General features: G+C 39.8%; 1 protein-coding gene across 1 annotated transcript in view; it reads right to left on the bottom strand.

The window, feature by feature from the left end:
- The window catches only part of LOC124615378 (eIF-2-alpha kinase activator GCN1), a 283,362-nt gene that overhangs the window by 135,650 nt on the left and 124,567 nt on the right, over positions 1 to 23,145 (bottom strand). The window contains exons 12-15 of the mRNA XM_047143206.1: positions 18,056 to 18,180; positions 17,791 to 17,969; positions 15,982 to 16,201; positions 9,079 to 9,277 (exon numbers count right to left, since the gene is read on the bottom strand). Coding sequence (XP_046999162.1) covers positions 9,079 to 9,277; positions 15,982 to 16,201; positions 17,791 to 17,969; positions 18,056 to 18,180 — 723 coding nt within the window. The remainder of the gene's footprint in view (positions 1 to 9,078; positions 9,278 to 15,981; positions 16,202 to 17,790; positions 17,970 to 18,055; positions 18,181 to 23,145) is intronic.

Here is a 23,145-nt window from a genome sequence, read left to right as displayed (position 1 = left end):
GAGTATTTGTGATGTTTCAAGTAGTGAGAATTTATTATGAAAGATCATTGTGAAAGAAGAGTGGAATATATGCCACATTACTTCTCGGAAGTGTTGTATTTATTTGACGAATATAGATATTGGACTGTACTCTTGATTTCCAGCGACAACTGCAGTTCTATGAAAAAGTCTGACAGGAGAATTTTGTGAGTGAGGAGAAATAACCAGGTGAGCAAATCAACAACATGGAATTGTAACTCCCAAGCAATACCACGGAACACCTCAATGTCCTGAGGCAGCATAACTCATGGCACACAAATACCCACATTATATTCATCCAGTAATTGACAATGAGAGCACTTGTGAGTTCCAACATACTTAACACACAACTTCAAGCTTTCGCAAAAATACTTATCACTGACAACTTGCACAACATGATGAAAGGAAAAAAGTTATCACTTACTACATTTTCAATGTTCATACAATCAGCCCTAAACATCACACATGACGTTTCAATTTATTATTTCTTTACTATGAACTCTACTCAACACATTTTGCGGAAATATCCACATATACCCATGAATATTTCTGCAAAATTATTTCATTGTGTGACACACAGGTTAACAAGTATGGCAGTGAGTGCGGCCTGAGCTCCCAGTTGGTGCACATCGACAGTGCAGAAAGATACGTATATAGCTTCTTTTCTGTGTTTACTTCGTAGATTCTTACTTAAATTGCGTGTGAGTTTTGTATAGGGGGTGTAATTTCGAGTTTTAGTTACTGTAATCGTAAATTCAGGCAGATTGTAGCGCAGTCGTTAGACATTTGTACAGGTTAGTTCATACATTCTTTGCACGTTTCCCTTACGTTATCTAGGTGCAAACTCGAGTTTCAGTAACTGTTGTTCAACATCGATTAGAATGGACAGGGACTGTGATTGCTGTGTTCGGATGACAGCTGAGTTGGCACCCCTTCGCTCACAGCTGCAGACAGCGCTGACTTCGGTCGTGCAGCTTGAGGCTGTTGCCAATGGGCACCACTGTGGGGAGCCAGACTTTGGTATCACGGGGATGTCAACCTCGTCCCATCTGTCCCCAGATCGGTCTGCCGCTGTGGTTGCCCCAGTTGCTGGTCGCAGTGGGGCTGAGCCCTCGCCTGTGGTTGATTGGGAGGTCGTTCCAAGGCGTGGCAGGCAGCGAAAGACGTCCCCGGAGGCTGATCAGAAAGCCTCCCCGGTGCGTCTGACAAACAGGTTTCAGGTACTGTCTGTGGCTGAGCCAGATGCAGCTGCCTGCCCTGTTTCAGAGGATGATTATCAGCCTTCAAGGTCTGGGCAATCGCAGAGGTTGGGCTTATTGGTAGCTGGGAGCTCCAATGTTAGGTGCGTAATGAGGCCCCTTAGGGATATGGCAGCTAAGGAGGGGAAGAAATCCAGTGTGCACTCCATGTGCATTCCGGGTGGAGTCATTCCTGATGTGGAAAGGGTCCTTCCGGATGCCATAAAGAGCACAGGGTGCAGCCAGCTGCAGGTGGTGGCACATGTCAGCACTAATGACGTGTGTCGCTTTGGATCTAAGGAAATTCTCTCTGGATTCCAGCGGCTATCTGATTTGGTGAAGGCTGCCGGTCTTGCTTATGAGATGAAGGCAGAGCTCACCATCTGCAGCATCGTTGACAGAACCGACTGCGGACCTTTGGTGCAGAGCCGGGTGGAGGGTCTGAATCAGAGGCTCAGACGGTTTTGCGAGCGTGTTGGCTGCAGATTCCTTGACTTTCGCCATAGGGTGGTGGGGTTTCGGGTTCCGCTGAACAGGTCAGGAGTTCACTACACTCAGCTGGCGGCTACACAGGTAGCGGAGGCTGTGTGGCGTGGACCAGGCGTTTTTTTTAGGTTAGAAGGCCTCGGGAAAGTAGGGGGTGGGCTGCAATCTCAAAGGGTGCATGGCAAATACAGGACGTGCTTGGATCAAGGAACAGTCGGAATTGTAGTTGTAAATTGTTGTAGTTGTAAATTGTTGTAGTTGTGCTGGGAAAGTCCCTGAGCTTCAAGTGCTAATAGAAAGCACAGAAGCTGAAATCGTTATAGGTACAGAAAGTTGGCTAAAACCTGAAATAAGTTCTGCAGAAATTTTTACGAAGTCTCAGACGGTGTTCAGGAAAGATAGATTAGGCAGAATTGGTGGTGGAGTGCTTGTGTCTGTCAGTAGCGGTTTATCTTGTAGTGAAGTCGAAGTAGATACTCCGTGCGAATTGGTATGGGTGGAGGTTATACTTAACAGCCAAACTAAGTTAATAATTGGCTCCTGCTACCGACCCCCAGACTCCGATGACATAGTTGCTGAACAGTTCAGAGAAAATTTGAGTCTCATAACAAATAAATACCCCACTTATACGGTTATAGTTGGTGGGGACTTCAACCTTCCCGCAATATGTTGGCAAAAATACTTCTTCAAAAACGGCAGAAAACATCTTCCGAGATTGTCCTAAATGCTTTCTACGAAAATTATTTCGAGCAGTTAGTCCACGAACCCATGCGAATTGTAAATGGTTACAAAAACACATTTGACCTCTTAGCCACAAACAATCGAGAGCTAATAGTGAGCATCATGACTGATACAGGGATTAGTAATCACAAGGTCGTTGTAGCTAGGCTCAATACAGTTTCTTCCAAATCCACCAGAAACAAACGCAAAATAATTTTATTTAAAAAAGCGGATAAAGTGTCACTAGAAGCCTTCCTAAGAGACAATCTCCATTCCTTCTGAACTGACTATGCAAATGTAGCCGAGATGTGGCTCAAATTCAAAGATATAGTAGCAACAGCAATTGAGAGATTCATACCTCATAAATTGGTAAGAGATAGAACTGATCCCCCATGGTACACAAAACAGGTCCGAACACTGTTGCAGAGGCAAAGGAAAAAGCATGCGAAGTTCAGAAGAATGCGAAATCCCGAAGATTGGCTAAAATTTACAGACGCGCGAAATTTGGCACGGACTTCAATGCGAGATGCCTTTAATAGGTTCCACAACGAAACATTGTCTCGAAATTTGGTAGAAAATCCAAAGAAATTCTGGTTGTATGTAAAGTACACAAGCAGCAAGACGCAGTCAATACCCTCGCTGCGCAGTGCCAATGGTACTGTTACCAACGACTGTGCCGCTAAAGCGGAGTTATTGAACACAGTTTTCCGAAATTCCTACACCAGGGAAGATGAATGGAATATCCCAGAATTTGAAACACGAACAGCTGCTAGCATGAGTTTCTCAGAAGTAGATACCTTAGGGGTTGCGAAGTAACTCAAATCGCTTGATACGGGCAAGTCTTCAGGGCCAGATTGTATACCGATTAGGTTGCTTTCAGATTACACTGATACAATAGCTTCCTACTTAGGAATCATAAACAACCGCTCGCTCACCGATAGATCTGTACCTACAGATTGGAAAATTGTGCAGGTCGCACCAGTGTTTAAGAAGGGTAGTAGGAGTAATCCATTGAACTACAGATCTATATCATTGACGTCTGTTTGCAGTAGGGTTTTGGAGCATATACTGTATTCAAACATTATGAATCACCTCGAAGGGACGTAATCAGCATGGTTTCAGAAAACATCGTTCTTGTGCAATGCAGCTAGCTCTTTATTCGCACGAAGTAATGGCCGCTATCGACAGGGGATCTCAAGTTGATTCCGTATTTCTAGATTTCCGGAAAGCTTTTGACACCGTTCCTCCTAAGCGACTTCTAATCAAGCTGCGGGCCTATGGGGTATCGTCTCAGTTGTGCGACTGGATTCGTGATTTCCTGTCAGGAAGGTCGCAGTTCGTAGTAACAGACGGCAAATCATCGAGTAAAACTGAAGTGATATCAGGTGTTCCCCAGGGAAGCGTCCTGGGAGCTCTGCTGTTCCTGATCTGTGTAAATGACCTGGGTGACAATCTGAGCAGTTCTCTTAGGTTGTTTGCAGATGATGCTGTAATTTACCGTCTAGTAAGGTCATCCGAAGACCAGTATCAGTTGCAAAGTGATTTAGAAAAGATTGCTGTATGGTGTGGCAATTCAACAAAGTACCTGGGTGTTAAAATTACGAACAACTTCAGTTGGAAAGACCACATAGATAATATTGTGGGGAAGGTGAGCCAAAGGTTGCATTTCATTGGCAAGACACTTAGAAGATGCAACAAGTCCACTAAAGAGACAGCTTACACTACACTCGTTCGTCCTCTGTTAGAATATTGCTGCGCGGTGTGGGATCCTTACCAGGTGGGATTGACGGAGGACATCAAAAGGATGCAAAAAAGGGCAGCTCATTTTGTATTATCACGTAATAGGGGAGAGAGTGTGGCAGATATGATACGTGAGTTGGGATGGAAGTCATTAAAGCAAAGACGTTTCTCGTCGCGGCGAGATCTATTTAAAAAATTTCAGTCACCAACTTTCTCTTCCGAATGCGAAAATATTTTGTTGAGAACAGCCTACATAGGTAGGAATGATCATCAAAATGAAATAAGAGAAATCAGAGCTCGAACAGAAAGGTTTAGGTGCTCGTTTTTCCCGCGCGCTGTTCGAGAGTGGAATGGTAGAGAGACAGTATGATTGTGGTTCGATGAACCCTCTGCCAAGCACTTAAATGTGAATTGCAGAGTAATCATGTAGATGTAGATGTACACATAAAACAATGAGATGCATGAAAAGTAGCTTTCGCTTAAAACAGAGCAGAAACTACCCAGATTATATTAATCCAGTGTTCGATAATGAAAGCACATACTGACTTCCAACAAACTTTAAAAATAATTTGATATCTTTTTTCTTTTAACTTTCTCTCTTTTACATGCTTCATGTCAAATAATTAACACATTAACTCATTTATAAAATAATCAAAGTTCAAAGCTGTTTTACACTTGTAAGTTTGATTTTTAAAAAACACAAAACAATGGATGGAAATATAGACAATGTTCTAACATGAATGATACCTGTACAGTGGGAATTTTTCAACAATGTGTTACTCAAGTGGTGTCCTACACTATCAGTGCATCATCCTAATGATCATTTCTTGGGGAATAAGACAAATTTTTCCTGTATTGAACTTCTTAGGGCTGGCAAAGCCCTCAGCCAATGTTTAAACAACTCAGCCTTAAGATGCCTCCATAGAAAACATCACAAGGTGTAAGGTCCGCTAATCATTGTTGCCAGGGGATGTCACCACCCAAAGAAATTAATTATTCTGAAAATACTTGTCTCAGGAGAGAAATCTGAGCTGTGTGAGCAGTGGCTCCATCCAGATGAAATCGTACCTGGTCAATCTGCAGCATACTGAGTCATGGTGCAAAACACATGTAGATCGTGTTATTTTATCATTGAGAGTTTAATGTAACAATAGCACCAACCTCTTCAAAAAAGTAATGAACAATTACCCCAACCATTCCTGCCACACACCATACAGTAACACAGTCATTATATAGTGGATTTTCATTAAGTTCACAAGGGTTCTGCCCATTCCAATACTGGATATTTCGATGGTCAGTGCATCCCAATAAATAAAAATGTGCTACATTGCTGCAAAATACCACAGCATCTTCGATAATATTTTCAAGGATGTTTGCTCACGGCCTCACATGATTGTCATAATCATGCTCAAACAATTCCTGAACAATGACCATCTTTTGCAGATGAAGTCTTAAGTCCTGTTGTAAAATTTGACACACCCACCAGCCAGATAACTGAAAAGTTCTAGGTTGTTTTACAAAAGATCTGACTGCTGAAATTTAATGCCTTACTGCATTCATGCTTTCTGGAGTTCGAAAACTAAGTGGCCTTCTTTCTCTTTTTAGGTTTTCATACCCCAATTGGTAAAAACAGAACTCTTATAAGACTGCTCTGATATTTTGATACTTGCAAACTCACTCATTAAAACTTATAGGGCACATTTCATTGACCTAGAATCGTGAAATTTAGCACGACAAGACTACAGTACAAGTACAGCAAAAAAATTCAAAAATTGTTAATCTGTAATTACATTACATGAAAAAAACATTTTTTTATCCACATATCTGTCTGTCAAGACACTTTTCCCTCACGAATAGGTAGGCACATCAAGTTCAAATTTACATCATAAAAAAATTCTATGGTCCCCTGGCAGTACAAAATATTTAAGATCCTACATCAGTGCAATTAAAAGACACAGTCATTTATGTCACATATTTTCATACTCACAAACTCACTTATCAAAACCTATAGGGTACCTCTTGTTGGCCTAGAACTATCAATTTTGGCAAGAAAAGTTTCCACAGAACCAGTAAAGTGAAAAGATAAGAAAATTATTAAATTGTAATTATATCACATAAAAAATACTTCTTTGCCACTAGAGTGTACTATGCATTCATCATCCATCAAAAGCATAGTAGAAAAATATTACTGCATGCAAACATAAAAAGGAAGTTGTAGCCATGCCAGGGGACATCACCACCCAAAGAGATCAAGGGATAAGATAGACAATTTTAGACATATTTCTATACCATGAGTATTTGCTTAAGTTATTGAAGAGGCTGTATATGAAAGGATAATCAATCATTTTTCATTCTGTTTCACATAATTTGCTATCAAATGTACAGTTGATTTCAGAAGTGGTTTAACAACTGAAAATTCTATATTCCCTTTCTTCTGTGAGGGACAGAATGGATTAAACAAAAAGGTTTCGAACACTAGGCATCTTTTTTTGATTTATCTCAGGCATTTGATTCTGCTGATCGCAAAATATTGCTGCAGAAGCTGGACCATTATGGGATGCAGGGAGTAGCATAATGGACAGCAAAAGCTCATGCCCCACAGTGCTAAGAATGGCTATGATGTGGGTCTGAGTGGGGCACGGTTAAATGGATGGTGCCCCAGGGATCAGTGTTGGAGTCACTCATGTTCCTTATTTATATACATGGCATGCACTCTACAGGTGATTCTAAAGTATTTCTGTTTGCATATGACACTTGTTTTGTAGTAAAGGATGTTGTGTGCAATGATGGCACTGTTTTAAATAGTGCACCTTAAGACAAAGATCACTGCTTGTCAAAATTAAATTAATGCTAAATCACAGTAGGTTTTTACAATTTTAAAGACAATTCAACAAAACTTGACTTTTAATTTCACAGAATGGGCATTTGATTAGTGAAACAGAACAGTTCCAATTTCTAGGTGTTCAGATAGATAGTAAACTGTCACGGAAAGTCCATGTTCAGGATCTTGTTCAAAGGCTTAATGCTACCATTTTTACTATTCAAACGGTATCTGAAGTAAGTGATAGTTTGACGTGAAAAGTAGCCTACTTTACTTACTTTCATTCGCTCATGACATATGGGGTAACTCTTCCCATTCTCAAAGGACACCTTTGGCTCAGAAGCGGGTGGTTCGGACAATAAGTGTTGTGTGTTCACGAACTTCTTGTTGACCCTTGTCCATTAGTCTGGGTATTCTGACATTGGCCTCTCAATATATACATTCTTTACTGTCATTTCTTGTTAACAACATCAGCTTATTCCCAAGAAGTAGCAGCTATCTCTTAGTTAATACTAGGCAGAAATCCAATCTGCATTTGGATCACACTTCCTTGACACTCCTGCAGAAAGGCACGCAGCATACTGCTGCATCCATTTTCAATAAGCTATCACAAGAATTCAAAAATCTTAGCAGTAATCCATGCGTGTTCAAATTGAAACTGTAGAGTTTCCTCTTGGGTCAGTCCTCCTATTCTGTCAAGGAGTTCCTTGAAAATTTAGGCTGATTCCTGTGTTATATTGTTGATTGTGTTTACATAAACTTATGGCTTGTCTTTTTTGGGTTCATAATTATTTTATTTTATCTTTTATTACTTTTATGTTGTAATTTCATGTACTGACACGTCCCATAACCTTGGAGGCTTGTTCCTCAATTTGGTCCAACAGAATTAAACGTGTAAAATAACAAAGTAAAATAAAAACAAATCTTCTCTCTCTACATGTTCAAACTGAAGCCCTGCTCCCTTGTTCTTGTATATTGGAGCTAATCTCAGGAACTACCGTAGAGATTTTCATACAGTCTTTCAATTCCTGTGACCAATACCTTACCAGTATCTACATCAATAACAGGAAAAAAATCATTGAGATTCCCGATTCCCAGAATGGAGGAAATATCTATACACATAATTAGGTTTGTACGGAACCCTGAGTTCACAAGTCCTACTCACACTTGGTCAATTTTTCTTTTCTTTTTAACCAGGTCATGTTTTGCTCTAAAGTTTGATACCCACAAACCAATGGATTTCCAATCTGGAACTGCCCCATAAAGGGAGGGTATCTGGAAGAGTCTCCAGAAAGCATGCTGGACGTGTGGAATATCCGTCTTTTCTCACTTTGTTGACATGGCTGAAATTTGTTACAGGTAACAATTTGCACTAAGTGAATGTTAATTCTGTGTATTCGATGTCTTATTCAGTCCTTGTTTTGATATTGTTATGTCAGCCTATCAATGACAGTGCATGTAAACAAAACTTCCCACTCCATAAATATCATTCACGCTAATACAGTTTATATTTTGATCCATCTGTTTCTTTATTTAAAGTTTAAATCAGGGAGGAAGTTTTGACACAGCTTGTACTTAGTATAATTATTGCCACTTAACTAGATACAGTTCTGAATCGAGAGGGCAAAATGCTCCATATTATGCCCCATTTCAGTTGTTTCTCTTTCAGTTGTGGAAAACTAAGATATGGTTAATTTGACACATATATATAAAAATGACTGTCAACTATGAAGTAGTAGTTTAAGTTGACACAGAACACGATTGTGCTAAGTAAACGCCTATAATATTTGTATGAATGTTCGTTCCCTCTGTATTTCATAACTCTGGCACAAACATTTTGGAAAAATAAGAACATTTAAACCTCATTTTGGACACTTTTAAGATGTAAACATCTTGAAATAGGGAGAGGGGGAGAGGGAGAGAGAGAGAGAGAGAGAGAGAGAGAGGGAGAGAGAGAGAGAGAGAGAGTACAAGAAATTAACTTTATTCGACAAATGCAAGTAGTATTTAAATTACCAAAAGACCATCTACCATCTCTTGTTTCCTTTTACTCACCAAGATGATTCAAGTCACCAGAAAAGACACATTTCCTGATATCTAGGAACAGTTTGGTAAGATACGGTGCTGCTAATGGCGATGGAAAATTTCTCAATATCATAGGGATAAGATCTCGGAAATACAGGCTCAGTTCAGTTTGGTTTCCTTCCATTGTAGCTCTTATCATGGAAACCACACGGATTAGATTACTGTTCAGCTATAAAAAAAATATGTATGTCAAATGGAGACATGTTGAAAAGAATGTTTAACATGTGAACAAAGAAAAAACACAAATTTTGTCAGTTTGTTGAGTTATTCTGAAAAACTAAATAGGAACTATAAAACAAATGATATTTTGGCTAACTTCTGAAAAGGAGGAACTGGAGAGTCAGTAAGATAATGGTATCACATACAGCCATGAAAAACGCCAAACATGAGAGAATAATTTAGCTTAATTACATTTATAATGTTAATAAAATTAAAATTTGATCATATTAAAACTGACACATTCCGAAGCAACAAGCTGCCTTCTCCAGATACATACCATCACAAGAACCACAACACCCCAACAAATTAATCACAAAGAAGTATTGCAACCACTCCCACCACAAAAAAAGACATGCTGAAAACCACTGAAGGATGATCTGAAACCCGTTGTATCAATGTATATCAGCTCATAAAGTGAAGGGCTCTAATATTTAATGACCAGGCCTAGCACAGAAGTAGCAGTTCCATTTCTTCCAAAACATCCAATGTTTTTGCCTTTACTTAGGGTACATAGGATCTTGGGATTCATCAGCTCCTACAACTGGATGCCCTGTTGTATAAATGTGCATAGTGACTACCAATTTATTGGAGTCATTCAAGAAAAAGGGCCTTTACGGATGAGCAGGAAAACAAGCTGCTGGAATCTGTGACAAATGCTATTGATTTAAGACATTGCAGAGTTCAACATGGCATGTGGTCACTACAGAGACAGTGGCCAACAAGTGGACTGCCCAGGGAAGTAAATACAGACATCCTGTCTGTAAATTATACCATCTTTTCTACAAACTCATTTATGCTTTTAGGTATTCACTGAGATGTTCTGACTCTTATGATGGTGTGTATCTGAAGGCTGAAGCTTGATATTTTTAATGTCATCACATTGATTAACATTACAATGTGGTTCAGCTGAATTATTCCCTTAAATTGTGAAATTATAATCACGAGTTCACTGTCACAGACGAGTTCACAGTCACTGAGCTATTGATATAGTTAAAAACTCCAAAAAAACTACCGAAAAATTACTATTTCATATTTTCCAAGCCAAATTTCTAAATCTTCTATAGCACAATTTAAATAACCTTGTTCCTAACAATGTAACACAACACACACACACACACACACACACACACACACACACACACACACACACAGCTAGTACAAGACCACACAAGCAGTTCACTGCAGATTATGTTTAGTGATTGGGTAAGTGATGAAAGTACTGCTCAGTATTGGCTGCAAAGCATACATCATAATCAAATGAATTAAAATAAATAACACTTGCAAAAAACTGCACAGCAAATGCAGGTGGAAGGAGGACAGGTTGTGAGGAGGCAGGTGAAAGAGGGAGAGTGTGCGAGAGGCAGGTTGTAATGGTACTTTGACTACCGCGCCTCCGCCAATACAAAGATATTATTTACGATCGTGCATGGGGAAGAGCACTGCGCCAACGACCGATTTTTATACATAATTTTGTCCTTTTTTTTTACTTTTGTGTAGGTGTTTGTTTTTAACAACTAACTGATTACACTCTCTCTCTCTCTCTCTCTCTCTCTCGTCTTCATACGAAAGACGTGAATTTTTCAGTGCTGTGTTGAATGTGCTTTTGGGTGGAAATTAAAATTATATTACAAAGCGAGGTTATTTCAATAGTGATTTGAGGTGGTTATCGCCAAATTTGTAAATTGATCATGACAGTGACAACTTGAAGAAGTTTTCAACAGACGGAGAAAAGTGAAAGACGGGTCGTCCTATATGAGAAACTAAGACAGCCATGAAGACTATATTGTAATTAGTACTGCGTTTCTAACAAGATTATAAGGTAAATTTCAATTAGTTTCTGATGCTATTTCCGTACAGTCGCTTTTTGTAGTGTTGCTGACCCGGTCTGCCATGCACGGTCAAATTACAGCACGATCTCAATCATTAATACGAAGTCTGCCTTATCCATAACTAATTCCATAAAAATTCAAAACCCAATCAGATTTTCCATTTTATATTTTTTCACGGCAGAACCCCGAGGAAAGGAGACACTACAAGGTGAAAGAGGGAGAGTGTGCGAGAGGCAGGTGTGAGGTGGGACAGGGTGTGAGGTGGGACAGGGTGTGAGGTGGGACAGGGTGTGAGGTGGGACAGGGTGTGAGGTGGGACAGGGTGTGAGGTGGGACAGGGTGTGAGGTGGGACAGGGTGTGAGGTGGGACAGGGTGTGAGGAGGCAGGTGGAAGAGGTACAGGGTGAGAGGAAGCCGTTGGAAGAGTGACAGGTTGTGTGGAGACAGCTGGAACAGGGATGGGTGTGAAGAGGCAGGTGGAATAGGGAGGGGGTGTCAGGATACAGGTGTAAGAGGAGCAGGTTGTGAGGAGGCAGGTGACAGAGGGACAGGTTGTGAGGAGGCAGGTGGAAGAGGGACAGGTTGTGAGGAGGCAGGTGGAAGAGGGACAGGTTGTGAGGAGGCAGGTGGAAGAGGGACAGGTTGTGAGGAGGCAGGTGGAAGAGGGACAGGTTGTGAGGAGGCAGGTGGAAGAGGGACAGGTTGTGAGGAGGCAGGTGGAAGAGGGACAGGCTGTGAGGAGGCAGGTGGAAGAGGGACAGGCTGTGAGGAGGCAGGTGAAAGAGGGACAGGTTGTGAGGAGGCAGGTGGAAGAGGGACAGGTTGTGAGGAGGCAGGTGGAAGAGGGACAGGTTGTGAGGAGGCAGGTGGAAGAGGGACAGGTTGTGAGGAGGCAGGTGGAAGAGGGATGAAGAGATAAATTCTTCCTGATTATTTTGATGGAACAATAGCTAACATCTACAATAATGGATTTGATTGCCTTGGAATAGTTAAGAAAGGGGTGTCCAAACTGTGCACCGTGGCTCCCAGGGAAGTCGATCTCATAGTAGGGGCATTGTAGTGGTTTCATAAAAATATTTTGATATATTTGCTTTTTGAGTAAAGGAACAACGTGTGCACTAGTAAAGATATCTAATGAGCTGACAGGTAAGTGCTGTTACTACGGCAGCATGGTAGGTGTCAGTCAAGTTGTACAATTCAAACTTTCTTCTTTCCCTTTCAGTAACAATCCATCTTAAGATAAATTTTCACAAAATTCAAGCTTTCGCAACAAACTGTTGCCTCGTCAGGAAAGAGGGAAGGAGAGGGGAAGACGAAAGGAAGTGGGTTTTAAGGGAGAGGGTAAGGAGTCATTCCAATCCCGGGAGCAGAAAGACTTACCTTAGGGGGAAAAAAGGACAGGTATACACTCGCACACACGCACATATCCATCCACACATACAGACACAAGCTTGTCTGTATGTGTGGATGGATATGTGCGTGTGTGCGAGTGTATACCTGTCCTTTTTTCCCCCTAAGGTAAGTCTTTCCGCTCCCGGGATTGGAATGACTCCTTACCCTCTCCCTTAAAACCCACTTCCTTTCGTCTTCCCCTCTCCTTCCCTCTTTCCTGATGAGGCAACAGTTTGTTGCGAAAGCTTGAATTTTGTGTGTATGTTTGTGTTTGTTTGTGTGTCTATCGACCTGCCAGCGCTTCTGTTCGGTAAGTCACCTCATCTTTGTTTTTTATATATAATTTTTCCCATTGGAATGTTTCCTTCCATTATATTAAGATAAATTTTGTTGAATGCAGATCATTTTAACTGTTGTTTGTCTTTTGTGATTTGTATTTCTTTGTCAGCATGGACACATTTTTATATATAACTACAAAAATGTTGATTCAGATGTATCATGTAGTTCTAAAGACATGAATAGTCCAAAATACTACATGAATTTTGGTTTGGGCAGAGGCGGAAGTACAGAGGCAAAGATGATGTTGAATGACAGGTGAGGTATGAGCGGCAGCAACTTGAAATTAGCGGAGGTTGAGGCCTGGTGGGTAACTCTTTGCCTTTACACATGTCTGCTTGTGTCTGTGTCTGTGTGTGTGTGTGTGTGTGTGTGTGTGTGTGTGTGTGTGTCCTTTTGTCTTTCCCTCTCGTTCCCTCTTTCCTGATGAAGCAACCGTGGGTTGCGAAAGCTTGAATTTTGTGTGTGTGTTTGTGTTTGTTTGTGTATCTATCAACATACCAATGCTTTCGCTTGGTAAGTTACATCATCTTTGTTTTTAGATAAATATTGATTTATTATTAAGTGGCAAAACAAAAGGTGTCCCATGCATCTGTTGTTTGATTTTGTCACATATTGGATTTGGCCAGAACACTTTATACTGTTTTTTTCATTTCTGCAAACGCCAGAACCTAGCAGTTGTAGTGTCAAAATTGCTTGGTGAAGTTAAACGTTGCAGTTTCTGTTAGTAGTGTCGAGTGCCAATTACATCAGCATTTCCCCTAACACATCTCCGCCCACTGCAAAGACCAACCATTCTTGTCATTTTGATTTTTGTTCACGATTTTCAGCAACTGTTATTTGAAGAATGCAGATGTGAAGAAATAGCACACTAGTTGCGTTAAAAACTGTTTTTTAATGCAACTGGTGTGCTATTTATTCACATTGAAAATCTTATTATTCAATTCACACTGCCACCCCTCAGTGCAATCGGATTTGTTTGTGCTACCTATATTTGCTTGACACAGTCAAAGACAAAGATTGGACATTATGAAAGTTCAAAAAGTAGTATGACTCCCTCACAGTAAAAGTAAAATTATCTTGTTCTGCAATTTCAAAAATAAATAAATAAATAAAATAGTTTCAAATATTTATCAAAAGTTACAAAATATATGTACATAAATAAAAATATTGGCACTCGATATCACCATTTCGATGTCGATATATTAGGGCAAAAATATCGGCGGTATATATCAATATTTTTTGGAAGAAAATATCAATATTTTATCAGCAGCCTCCTTTATACAGCAACACTTTTCATTCCACCTAAGTGCAGCTTTCTGCCTGTGATGAGTTGAGGTTGTGGAAGGCATTCCTTGTTCTAGTTTTGTACAAGTATTCTGAGAAAATGAGATCCTGTATTTCATCAGAGACAACTGCCTGCTATGTCCAGTCAACTTCCAGTGTATTTTCTGTCACTGACCTGCTTCACTGTCTGTTCCTGCTCAACAGCAATCAAACTGGAAATTTATCATTATAGTGATTCTCTTCAAGAATTTATGAAAAACTATAACCATTGTGCGCAATTTCACTTCTCCTGTGTTTTAGCTGACTGATTTCATCTCTGCAGAATTTATTTGTGATGTAAGTATTCAAAGCATCTGAAAACACTTCATATCAGTTGAAATGTTCAAGTAATAAATACCTGAGAAGCTTGTAGGTCTTTATAGGTCTCAGTGAGCAATCACACAGTGGTTGATGCAACTCACGGAGTACAATGTAGATTTGTTGGTAGCTCAATACTAAATGGAATGCATTATGGATTAACCTGAAACCACTTACTGGAACTTATTACCCACCACACTATCCTTACCTGAGAAAAACACACATCACTACACTCTGATAGAAGATTTAAAAAGGGATTGCCTCAGAGGGTTTTTGAGGGTCCATATCAGAACTGTATGTCATATATCCTTAATTTGCACTTAAATAAGCACCTAAGTTTTGTCACAACACTACAAATTCTCAACCAGCTCACAGGCAGAATGCAGCCGGATATTAATCATGAGGTAGCTGCCAATGTGGAGACAACAAATAAGGCTAATCAAGAAGACCCTCTATTATATGGGTACTTCCAGCAGCCCCATGGTTGAGGTCCAGAAGAAGTTTTATCAGGATAACTTCAGTGTTGCAAACAGCAGCAGTTACAGCAAGGAAACAACTATGGATTTCTTGACTTAATAACTCAACCTAGTCATCAAACCCACTCACGTGGGTATGAACAGAACTGGATCATGTGGAGGTCACTCTACAACCTTCAATCTGGGGATGGAAGACCCACGAGTAACTTCCAGAAATTACACTTCCCTCTGGATACCACCAATTGTGATTGCAGAGAACAACACACCACTGGAACACATACTGGCCTATCATCGATGTCCTGCACTTCACACAGAAGATATTCTGCTCGTGACTCCGAGCACAATAGATATTGCAAAATTTTGGGCAACAGTAGTGTAACTTAATAATTCTTTATCTTGTTTGTTTCTAGTGGTAATTACCACATATTTGCTTCGGACTGAATTAAAAGATGATGACCAAAAGCAAACAATATGTCTCAATCTGAAACATAGGTGATTAGTTAATTGTCTACTAATGGGCATTATATGTAGTATACACAGCAGTGAAAGAGCACAAGGAAATTTACAAAAATCGATTCCTGAGGGTGAAGAGTGCAGTCAGAACACAGGAATAGACAGACACTGAGAGGTGGGGAAAAAAATTAAAAGTATGTCACACCAAACTAACAGAATGCTGAAGATAACTGAAATGATAATTATGATCATTAGAGTTGTGCCTTTTAATAATACTCTGAATGACACTGTATGCCAATAGTAGCATCATGAGTATATTAAAATGTTTATGAAAAACTTTTATACCATCATTTATACATGGGTGATGATTTATTTAAAAAAAAGAAGAAGAAAATGATGACTTGAGATTGTGTTTCATATTCATGTTACCAGCAATGCAAAATTGCTAGTGATCTTAACTTAGAAGGAAGCTAACAATTGGGATTAACTATCACTAAAACTCGTGTAAATTGTCATGTACATACTTCAGTCAGTCTTGCCCTTATAGCACTTTCTTTTTCCAACTGAAGTCTTAAAATTTCCTTCTGTTTTGGAGTTAGTTCTGGTTCTTTCAGTTTTCCTTCTCTCCTTTTCTTTTCCTCTAGTTCACGTCGCAACTGCAGCTCTTCTAACTGTTCCTTATATGAATAAGCCTTGCTTTCTCTCTTCATATTCTTTATATTTAGATCGTCATCTGCATCTTTTCTGCAACAGTATAACAAATCACACATAGCTGATAAATTCAATTCTTCCATTTTTGATGGAGAATGTCATTCTAATCACACAAAACTTCCAACAGAGAGACAAAAGTTTCAAGGACATTTCATTTCAGGTACTCTGGAGCCTTGACGTGCAGAAAATGGTTAGTGGTGCACATTAAGTCTCTATAATTGAACATAAGGTATTACAGCTGAACTTCGATCAATAAAGATATAGACACTGCTTTGTGTGTCACACCAATGAATGAATGAATGAGTGAATGAATGGATTCAGACTGGAAGTAACCACTTCTCTAATGCAATTAACTCCTACATTTTCAATTAGTCCCTCTTTAATTGACCAATAATATCTTTCTGCTTTCTATCCTGTGTGCCACAAATGTTCTCGCCATATTTCTACTTTGCTTATATATAATGTCTTATGAGTTTTAGGTCCCTAGTAAATGACTTATATCATAAGAAGGGACACAATTACTTTCTACAAGAACTTTAAGGCTGGTTCATCTTTTTTTACTTCACACAAGATTAATAAGTATACAAAACAACTACTGTGAGAATATTTCATTTGATATGTGGAGAGAATCTCACCAATGAGGCAATATTTTAGCGTAAAAAGGGTTCAAGCCATCTATAATGAGAAAAGAAATGCTGCTTCCATTTTACTAAATAAATCTTGTCACAACCCAACCAACAGCCACAGGACAAATACTGCCACAAGACAGTAGTGCTGTCCCCCTCCTTGGTAACTGATCATCATTAATACTATCACACCCACCCATAACTAAGAATCAAGCTTTTATCATTTGTTACAATATTCACAAAAAAAATTTAGCAAATAGCTCAAGAATACACAATACCACATAAAGATTTCTTTATTTGCGTAATTTTTTGTTATGCTATACATGGTACCCCTGGAGGAATGGACAACATTCAGGGATATAACAGAAATTGTCATTCAAAGCAAAAAAAGTCTAGTAAACGGACCCCAAAATGCACACTGTAAGAGGTATGAGCACTTCATCTTCAATACTGTGACACAAATATGTTCTAATGAAAGCTGTTTGCTTTCCATATTTTGGGAGGAGGTAATGTGGACCAAACAAGAAAACACTGTCTACTGACCATGGGCTCTAAAACATGTATGTTAAGAACTACGAATACTTGTTTAGTAGAAGAGATGTGTTTCAAAGCTCATAGCAATAAGATACACACTTTAGAGCCAATGTTTATTAGACATTTGTTTCGTATTTTGGTGCACACTGCCACTTCTCAAAATATGGGAAGCAAAGAGCTTGCAGTAGAAGAGATTTGTTTCACAGTATCTAAGATGATGACATGCTCATACATAGTTCATAAGGTATGCTTTTAGAGCCCATGTATACCAGGCTTTTTGGTTTGAAAGATTGATCCTATCATATCTGTGAATAATGACCATTCCTCCTGGGACAGAATGTATATTAGCATTATTACTTAAAATGTTCTGTTATTATAAGTCAATTTAATGATACGTTTTGATTGTGGGGCCTTATGAAAAAATAAATAAATAAATACACAGAAATCGTAATCTGCACTTACCCAGCAATAACACTTTTATCATAGAGCTCTCCTTCTGGTGTCAGATACGTGAAATATTCATCTTTTGTTACATGCAAGATGTCAGATGAATTGAGATATTCACTAGAAAATTCTATTACAGAAGGTACCATTTCTGCTGGACTCAACCTTGTTACTGTTCTTAGACAATTTTCAAGACTCTGTAAAAATAATAAACATAATAAAAAAACAGAGACAAACTGTGAACAAATTTAACACTTGACACCCAATATAGAACCATACTCACAGGAGATGCAGTATAATCTTGTATCAATAACCTTCTTAATTTATTTTTGTTAAGTAATATAAACTCCTTTGGATCCTGTTTCAAATATTTCAATATCTTCAACCATAGCTCTGGTGAATGTGGAACTGTAAAGAACACACACTTTTCAGTTTTATTTGAACAGGGAATGCAGGTACACTGGAAGGTGGACAATTAAAAACAGTTTTTCTCAATTTGAGAGGCTGCATTACACAAACCTATGTGGCAGCCTTTACAGTACTTAGCATGAATACCTACAAGCAACAGAAGCTACAGCCTAGCAACCTGTCTATTGATGGGTGACAAGTAACATGAAACAAGATATGAAATTGCTGAGTAATAAAATCTACTTGAGACAGACATTTCAAATAGATATACTGACAAGTCACATTTGCAACATACTATTCACCACCTTGATACACAAAAATGATCTCTATGCACACCCTGAACTGCTGGCATTCTACATCTTGTTTGTATCAAGTGGTCACTGCAACAAAATCAATAACCAATCTTTGGCAGACTATAATGTGCAGTGACTGAAAACATCAAATTAGTTCATGTTCATACCGGGAGTTTCAGGCATAATTCATTAATCCCAAATACCGTTACAATGTTATGTAAACTAGCACTGCTTAAAATTTCTTTTCCAAAGTTTTAGCATAGGTATATTGGGTTAGCATTTTGTTAATCATAAGTGTAAAGTACGTGAAGATGTAATTTCACTGAAAATACAAGTCACAAAAATATTTAGACTTAATTTTTATGCTGTTCATAATTACAACTATCCTTTTAAGTCACTAGCATATTTTGTTAGTTAGCCATTTGCAATTATTTATTTGCTTGTATTATCCTGTTTATATGTTGAAATATGTTTAGCATTTTTAAAGCAAAATTATCTCCAAATTAAAACTACTGACTGACAAGACAAACAGACTGACAGACTACAGACAGGTGGCAGCAAACACAACTTTAAGTCATCGGTGACTAAATAACAAATTCACCTATAACATCACTCAAGGAAGCTAGAAAAACAAATTGAAATGGAAATCAACAATTTATGTTTCATCGCAGATCTTTTTCACTCTGTACTGTCACCTTTTATCACTAAAGTTCTGAGTTAACATTCTTATTGAATTGTTGAAAATCCTGTTTCCTCCCAGTCTTTCTTCTGAAGCTCCATACTATTTTACAAAAGTACTAAATAAGTAAGTGTCAGTTCAATTAATGACCGATAAAAAAAAATTCTATAGTAGCATTGTCATCAATGAAAATAGTTGACCAGTGTCATATGCAAAAAAAGTGAAATAGTGAAGTTTCAGTTTATCAAAAAAACTGTAAATATTCTGTTGATGAAAAATTAGGGGGTGAAACATATGATGGTAGATCCTGACTGACAAAATACAGGAGGCACTGAACAGAGGTCAAGTGCAGGGTATGATAAAAAGACCTCCTGTATCTGATAGATCACTGTGTGACTTGAGATGGGGATACTGATGTGCACGTAGGATCTCATTTCATCCAGCATAGTGCAGCACCTCGATGTGGCATGAACTCAACTTGTCACTGAAGGAGCCCCTGCAGAAATACCGAGCCATGCTGCTTCTACAGCTGTCCATAATTGTGAAAGTGTTGCCAGTGCTGGATTTTGTACACAAACTGACCTCTTGATTATGTCCTATAAATGTTCAATGGGATTCATGTCAGGTGATCTTTAGGCCAAATCATTCGCTCACTGCACATAACCATTCCCAGTCACTGATGAGTTTAGTTGGACCAGAGGACCCAGCCCATTCCATGTCAACACAGACCACACAATTATGGAGCCACCACCAGCTTGCACAGTGCCTTGCTGACAACTTGGGTCCATGGCTTCGTGGGGTCTACACCACACTTGAACCCTACCATCAGCATTTACCAACTGAAATCGGGACCCATCTGATAATACTACAGTTCTCCATCTCCAGTTTTGTGTGTGTGTGTGTGTGTGTGTGTGTGTGTGTGTGTGTGTGTGTAGCTTACTGGTGCTTGATGATGAGGTTATCAGTACCCATACACACACTAAAAGAAAAATGTGGATAAAATTACGAAAACGTTATCATGCAGTGAGACATCCTGCATAATAACACTCATGCACTCACTCACTCACTCACTCACTCACACACTATCTCACATGCCATAGACAGTAGAGGAAGAGCAAAGGATGTTATACCTGGGATTAAAACAGAAACAAAACAACAGAGGAGTTAAAAGAAAGGCACAGGGAAATTTGACTGGCTGACCACCACTTACAAAAATATGGGTGAGCCAGTCACCCTGTTAACATGTTAAAAACATCTCCCTAAAATTTTCAGGAACTTGCTGGACAAATCACAAAACTTTTTAGCTCCCACAACATTTACTTGAACATTACTTAAAACAGAGGGCAGATCTGTCAGCAAATCACCCACTGCCCTCTGGTCAGAAAATAAAACACAATCTAATAAAATGTGGTGTACAGTGATCTGCATGTCACAAGCATCACACACTGGATGGTCCTCCTGTGGAGCAAGATGCCGTGTGTCATATGGCTGTGGCCTACCTGAAGACAAGCAAGGGAGGACCTTGTCCCACTGATGTGGCTGGAAGGAGGTACACCACAGCTGCATTGTGGGCTGTATTAGACAGAGCTTACTGTCTGTTACTTTCAGCCACTCATCCTCTCATCAATGCAAGACTCTATACCTCAACAGTGAGGCAATAGCATGCAGGGGGAAGGAACACCAAACTAACTGAGCATCGCACATGCCTCCTTTGCGGCTACATTTTCATCCTTTGCTGCTACATTTTCATTCTCCACAAGAACCATGTACTCTGGCACCCAGCAAAAAATATCTCCTTCCCCAACCATTGTAGTTGGAGGCAGGCATCCTGGATATTCTGGACTACTTTGTTTCTTGCGTGCAAGCATTGTAGAGAATGAAGTGTTTTCAGAGAATCTGAACAAACAAGGAATTTAGTACTCAAATCACATCTCATCTGGCCCAGTGCCTGCAAGTTCACATATAATTCAAGTTCACATATAATTCCACATCGAAGACAGTAAAGTCTTGAGGCAGTCAGACCTTGTAGACATGATGGGGGGAAACAACAGAGCAACCAACAAAGTCCCCCTGTTTCAACCCGTTCATAATAACAGGTGTAAAGATGGGGTGCTGAGTTGAAATGTCCTTAAGTAATGTATTAAAAACATATGTGGGAGTGCAATCTCTCCTGTACTGTACTAAATCTGAAATTACACTGGGCCTCTACAGTAACCAGTGTGGCAGACAGTTAAAACCCTGGATTTGGCATTTTACTCACTCCACATCAAGTGACTCCAGCACATGCCGTACCGCAGATCCCAAATAGCCTCATTGCTCATGGACAAAAGACACCCCAGAGGTGGATGAGGAACCTGCAGAAAGAAAACTGAAAACCCATCTTCGCAGGCCACTCATCTAATCTCTATACTTTTTAGTTTCCACTGGCAAGTCATTGTTGCAACACTGGAGAAGGAACAGAAAACAGCAAAATCGTCCACAGATAAGAAGTACTGTACAGGAACTGTTTATGGCTACACCAAGAGGGTAATACATAAAACACTGCCTGGAGGGACACAACTCTCCTGCTCAAAATGATCTGAAACCATGTCACCAAGACAGGGACTAAAAAACAGCTTGATACAGGAAAGATCACATGAAAATGGGAAGATGGTCTCGAATGCCCACTGATGAAAGAGTGTTGTATGCCTTACTTATATCAACGAAAATACCAAGACCATGATATTTACACAGAAAAGCCTGCTGAACAGCCGCCTCTAGCAGGATCACATTGTTGACAGTGGACCGAAATCTCCAGAGGAGGAGGAGGAGGAGGAGGAGGAGAAGGAGGAGAAGGAGATTAGTGGTTAACATCCTGTCAACAATGAGGTCATTAGAGATGGAGCACAAGCTCAGATTAGGGAAGGATGGAGAAGAAAAGTGGCTGTGTCCTTTTGAAGGAACCATCCCAGCATTTGCCTTAAGCGATTTAAAGAAATCACAGAGAACCTAAATAAAGATGGCTGGATGCTGGTTTGAACCACTGTCCTCTTGAATGTGAGTCCAGTGTGCTAACCACTGTGCTGCCCCACTCAATACGAAATCTCCAAAATCCACTCTGAGAGTGGCTAAGGTGTTACCTGGTCTCTAACAGCCAGACCATACAACTGTTAACCATTCACTCAACAGTCTTCCCAACACAGCTCATTAAGACAATACTCCTGTAACTACTGGGACATGTGCGGTCCTTTCCTGGTTTCATAAGGAGAGGGATCAAAACTATCTCTCTCCAATAATTGAGAAAGTGACCCATCTGCCTTATAAAATTAAAACATTCATTCAAGGAAGATTTTTTTTGACACTGAGGACAAATGCCCCCCCATGAACCATGGACCTTGCCGTTGGTGGGGAGGCTTGCGTGCCTCAGCGATACAGATAGCCGTACCGTAGGTGCAACCACAACGGAGGGGTATCTGTTGAGAGGCCAGACAAACGTGTGGTTCCTGAAGAGGGGCAGCAGCCTTTTCAGTAGTTGCAAGGGCAACAGTCTGGATGATTGACTGATCTGGCCTTGTAACAATAACCAAAACGGCCTTGCTGTGCTGGTACTGCGAACAGCTGAAAGCAAGGGGAAACTACAGCCGTAATTTTTCCCGAGGGCATGCAGCTTTACTGTATGATTACATGATGATGGCGTCCTCTTGGGTAAAATATTCCGGAGGTAAAATAGTCCCCCATTCGGATCTCCGGGCGGGGACTACTCAAGAGGATGTCGTTAGCAGGAGAAAGAAAACTGGCGTTCTACGGATCGGAGCGTGGAATGCCAGATCCCTTAATCGGGCAGGTAGGTTAGAAAATTTAAAAAGGGAAATGGATAGGTTGAAGTTAGATATAGTGGGAATTAGTGAAGTTCGGTGGCAGGAGGAACAAGACTTCTGGTCAGGTGACTACAGGGTTATAAGCACAAAATCAAATAGGGGTAATGCAGGAGTAGGTTTAATAATGAATAGGAAA

Source organism: Schistocerca americana, chromosome 1 (genome assembly GCF_021461395.2).
Source record: "Schistocerca americana isolate TAMUIC-IGC-003095 chromosome 1, iqSchAmer2.1, whole genome shotgun sequence".
Classification (NCBI taxonomy): Eukaryota; Metazoa; Arthropoda; class Insecta; order Orthoptera; family Acrididae; genus Schistocerca; species Schistocerca americana.
The sequence above is the reverse complement of the archived record's forward strand: the minus strand, read 5'-3'. Positions and strand labels throughout refer to the sequence as shown.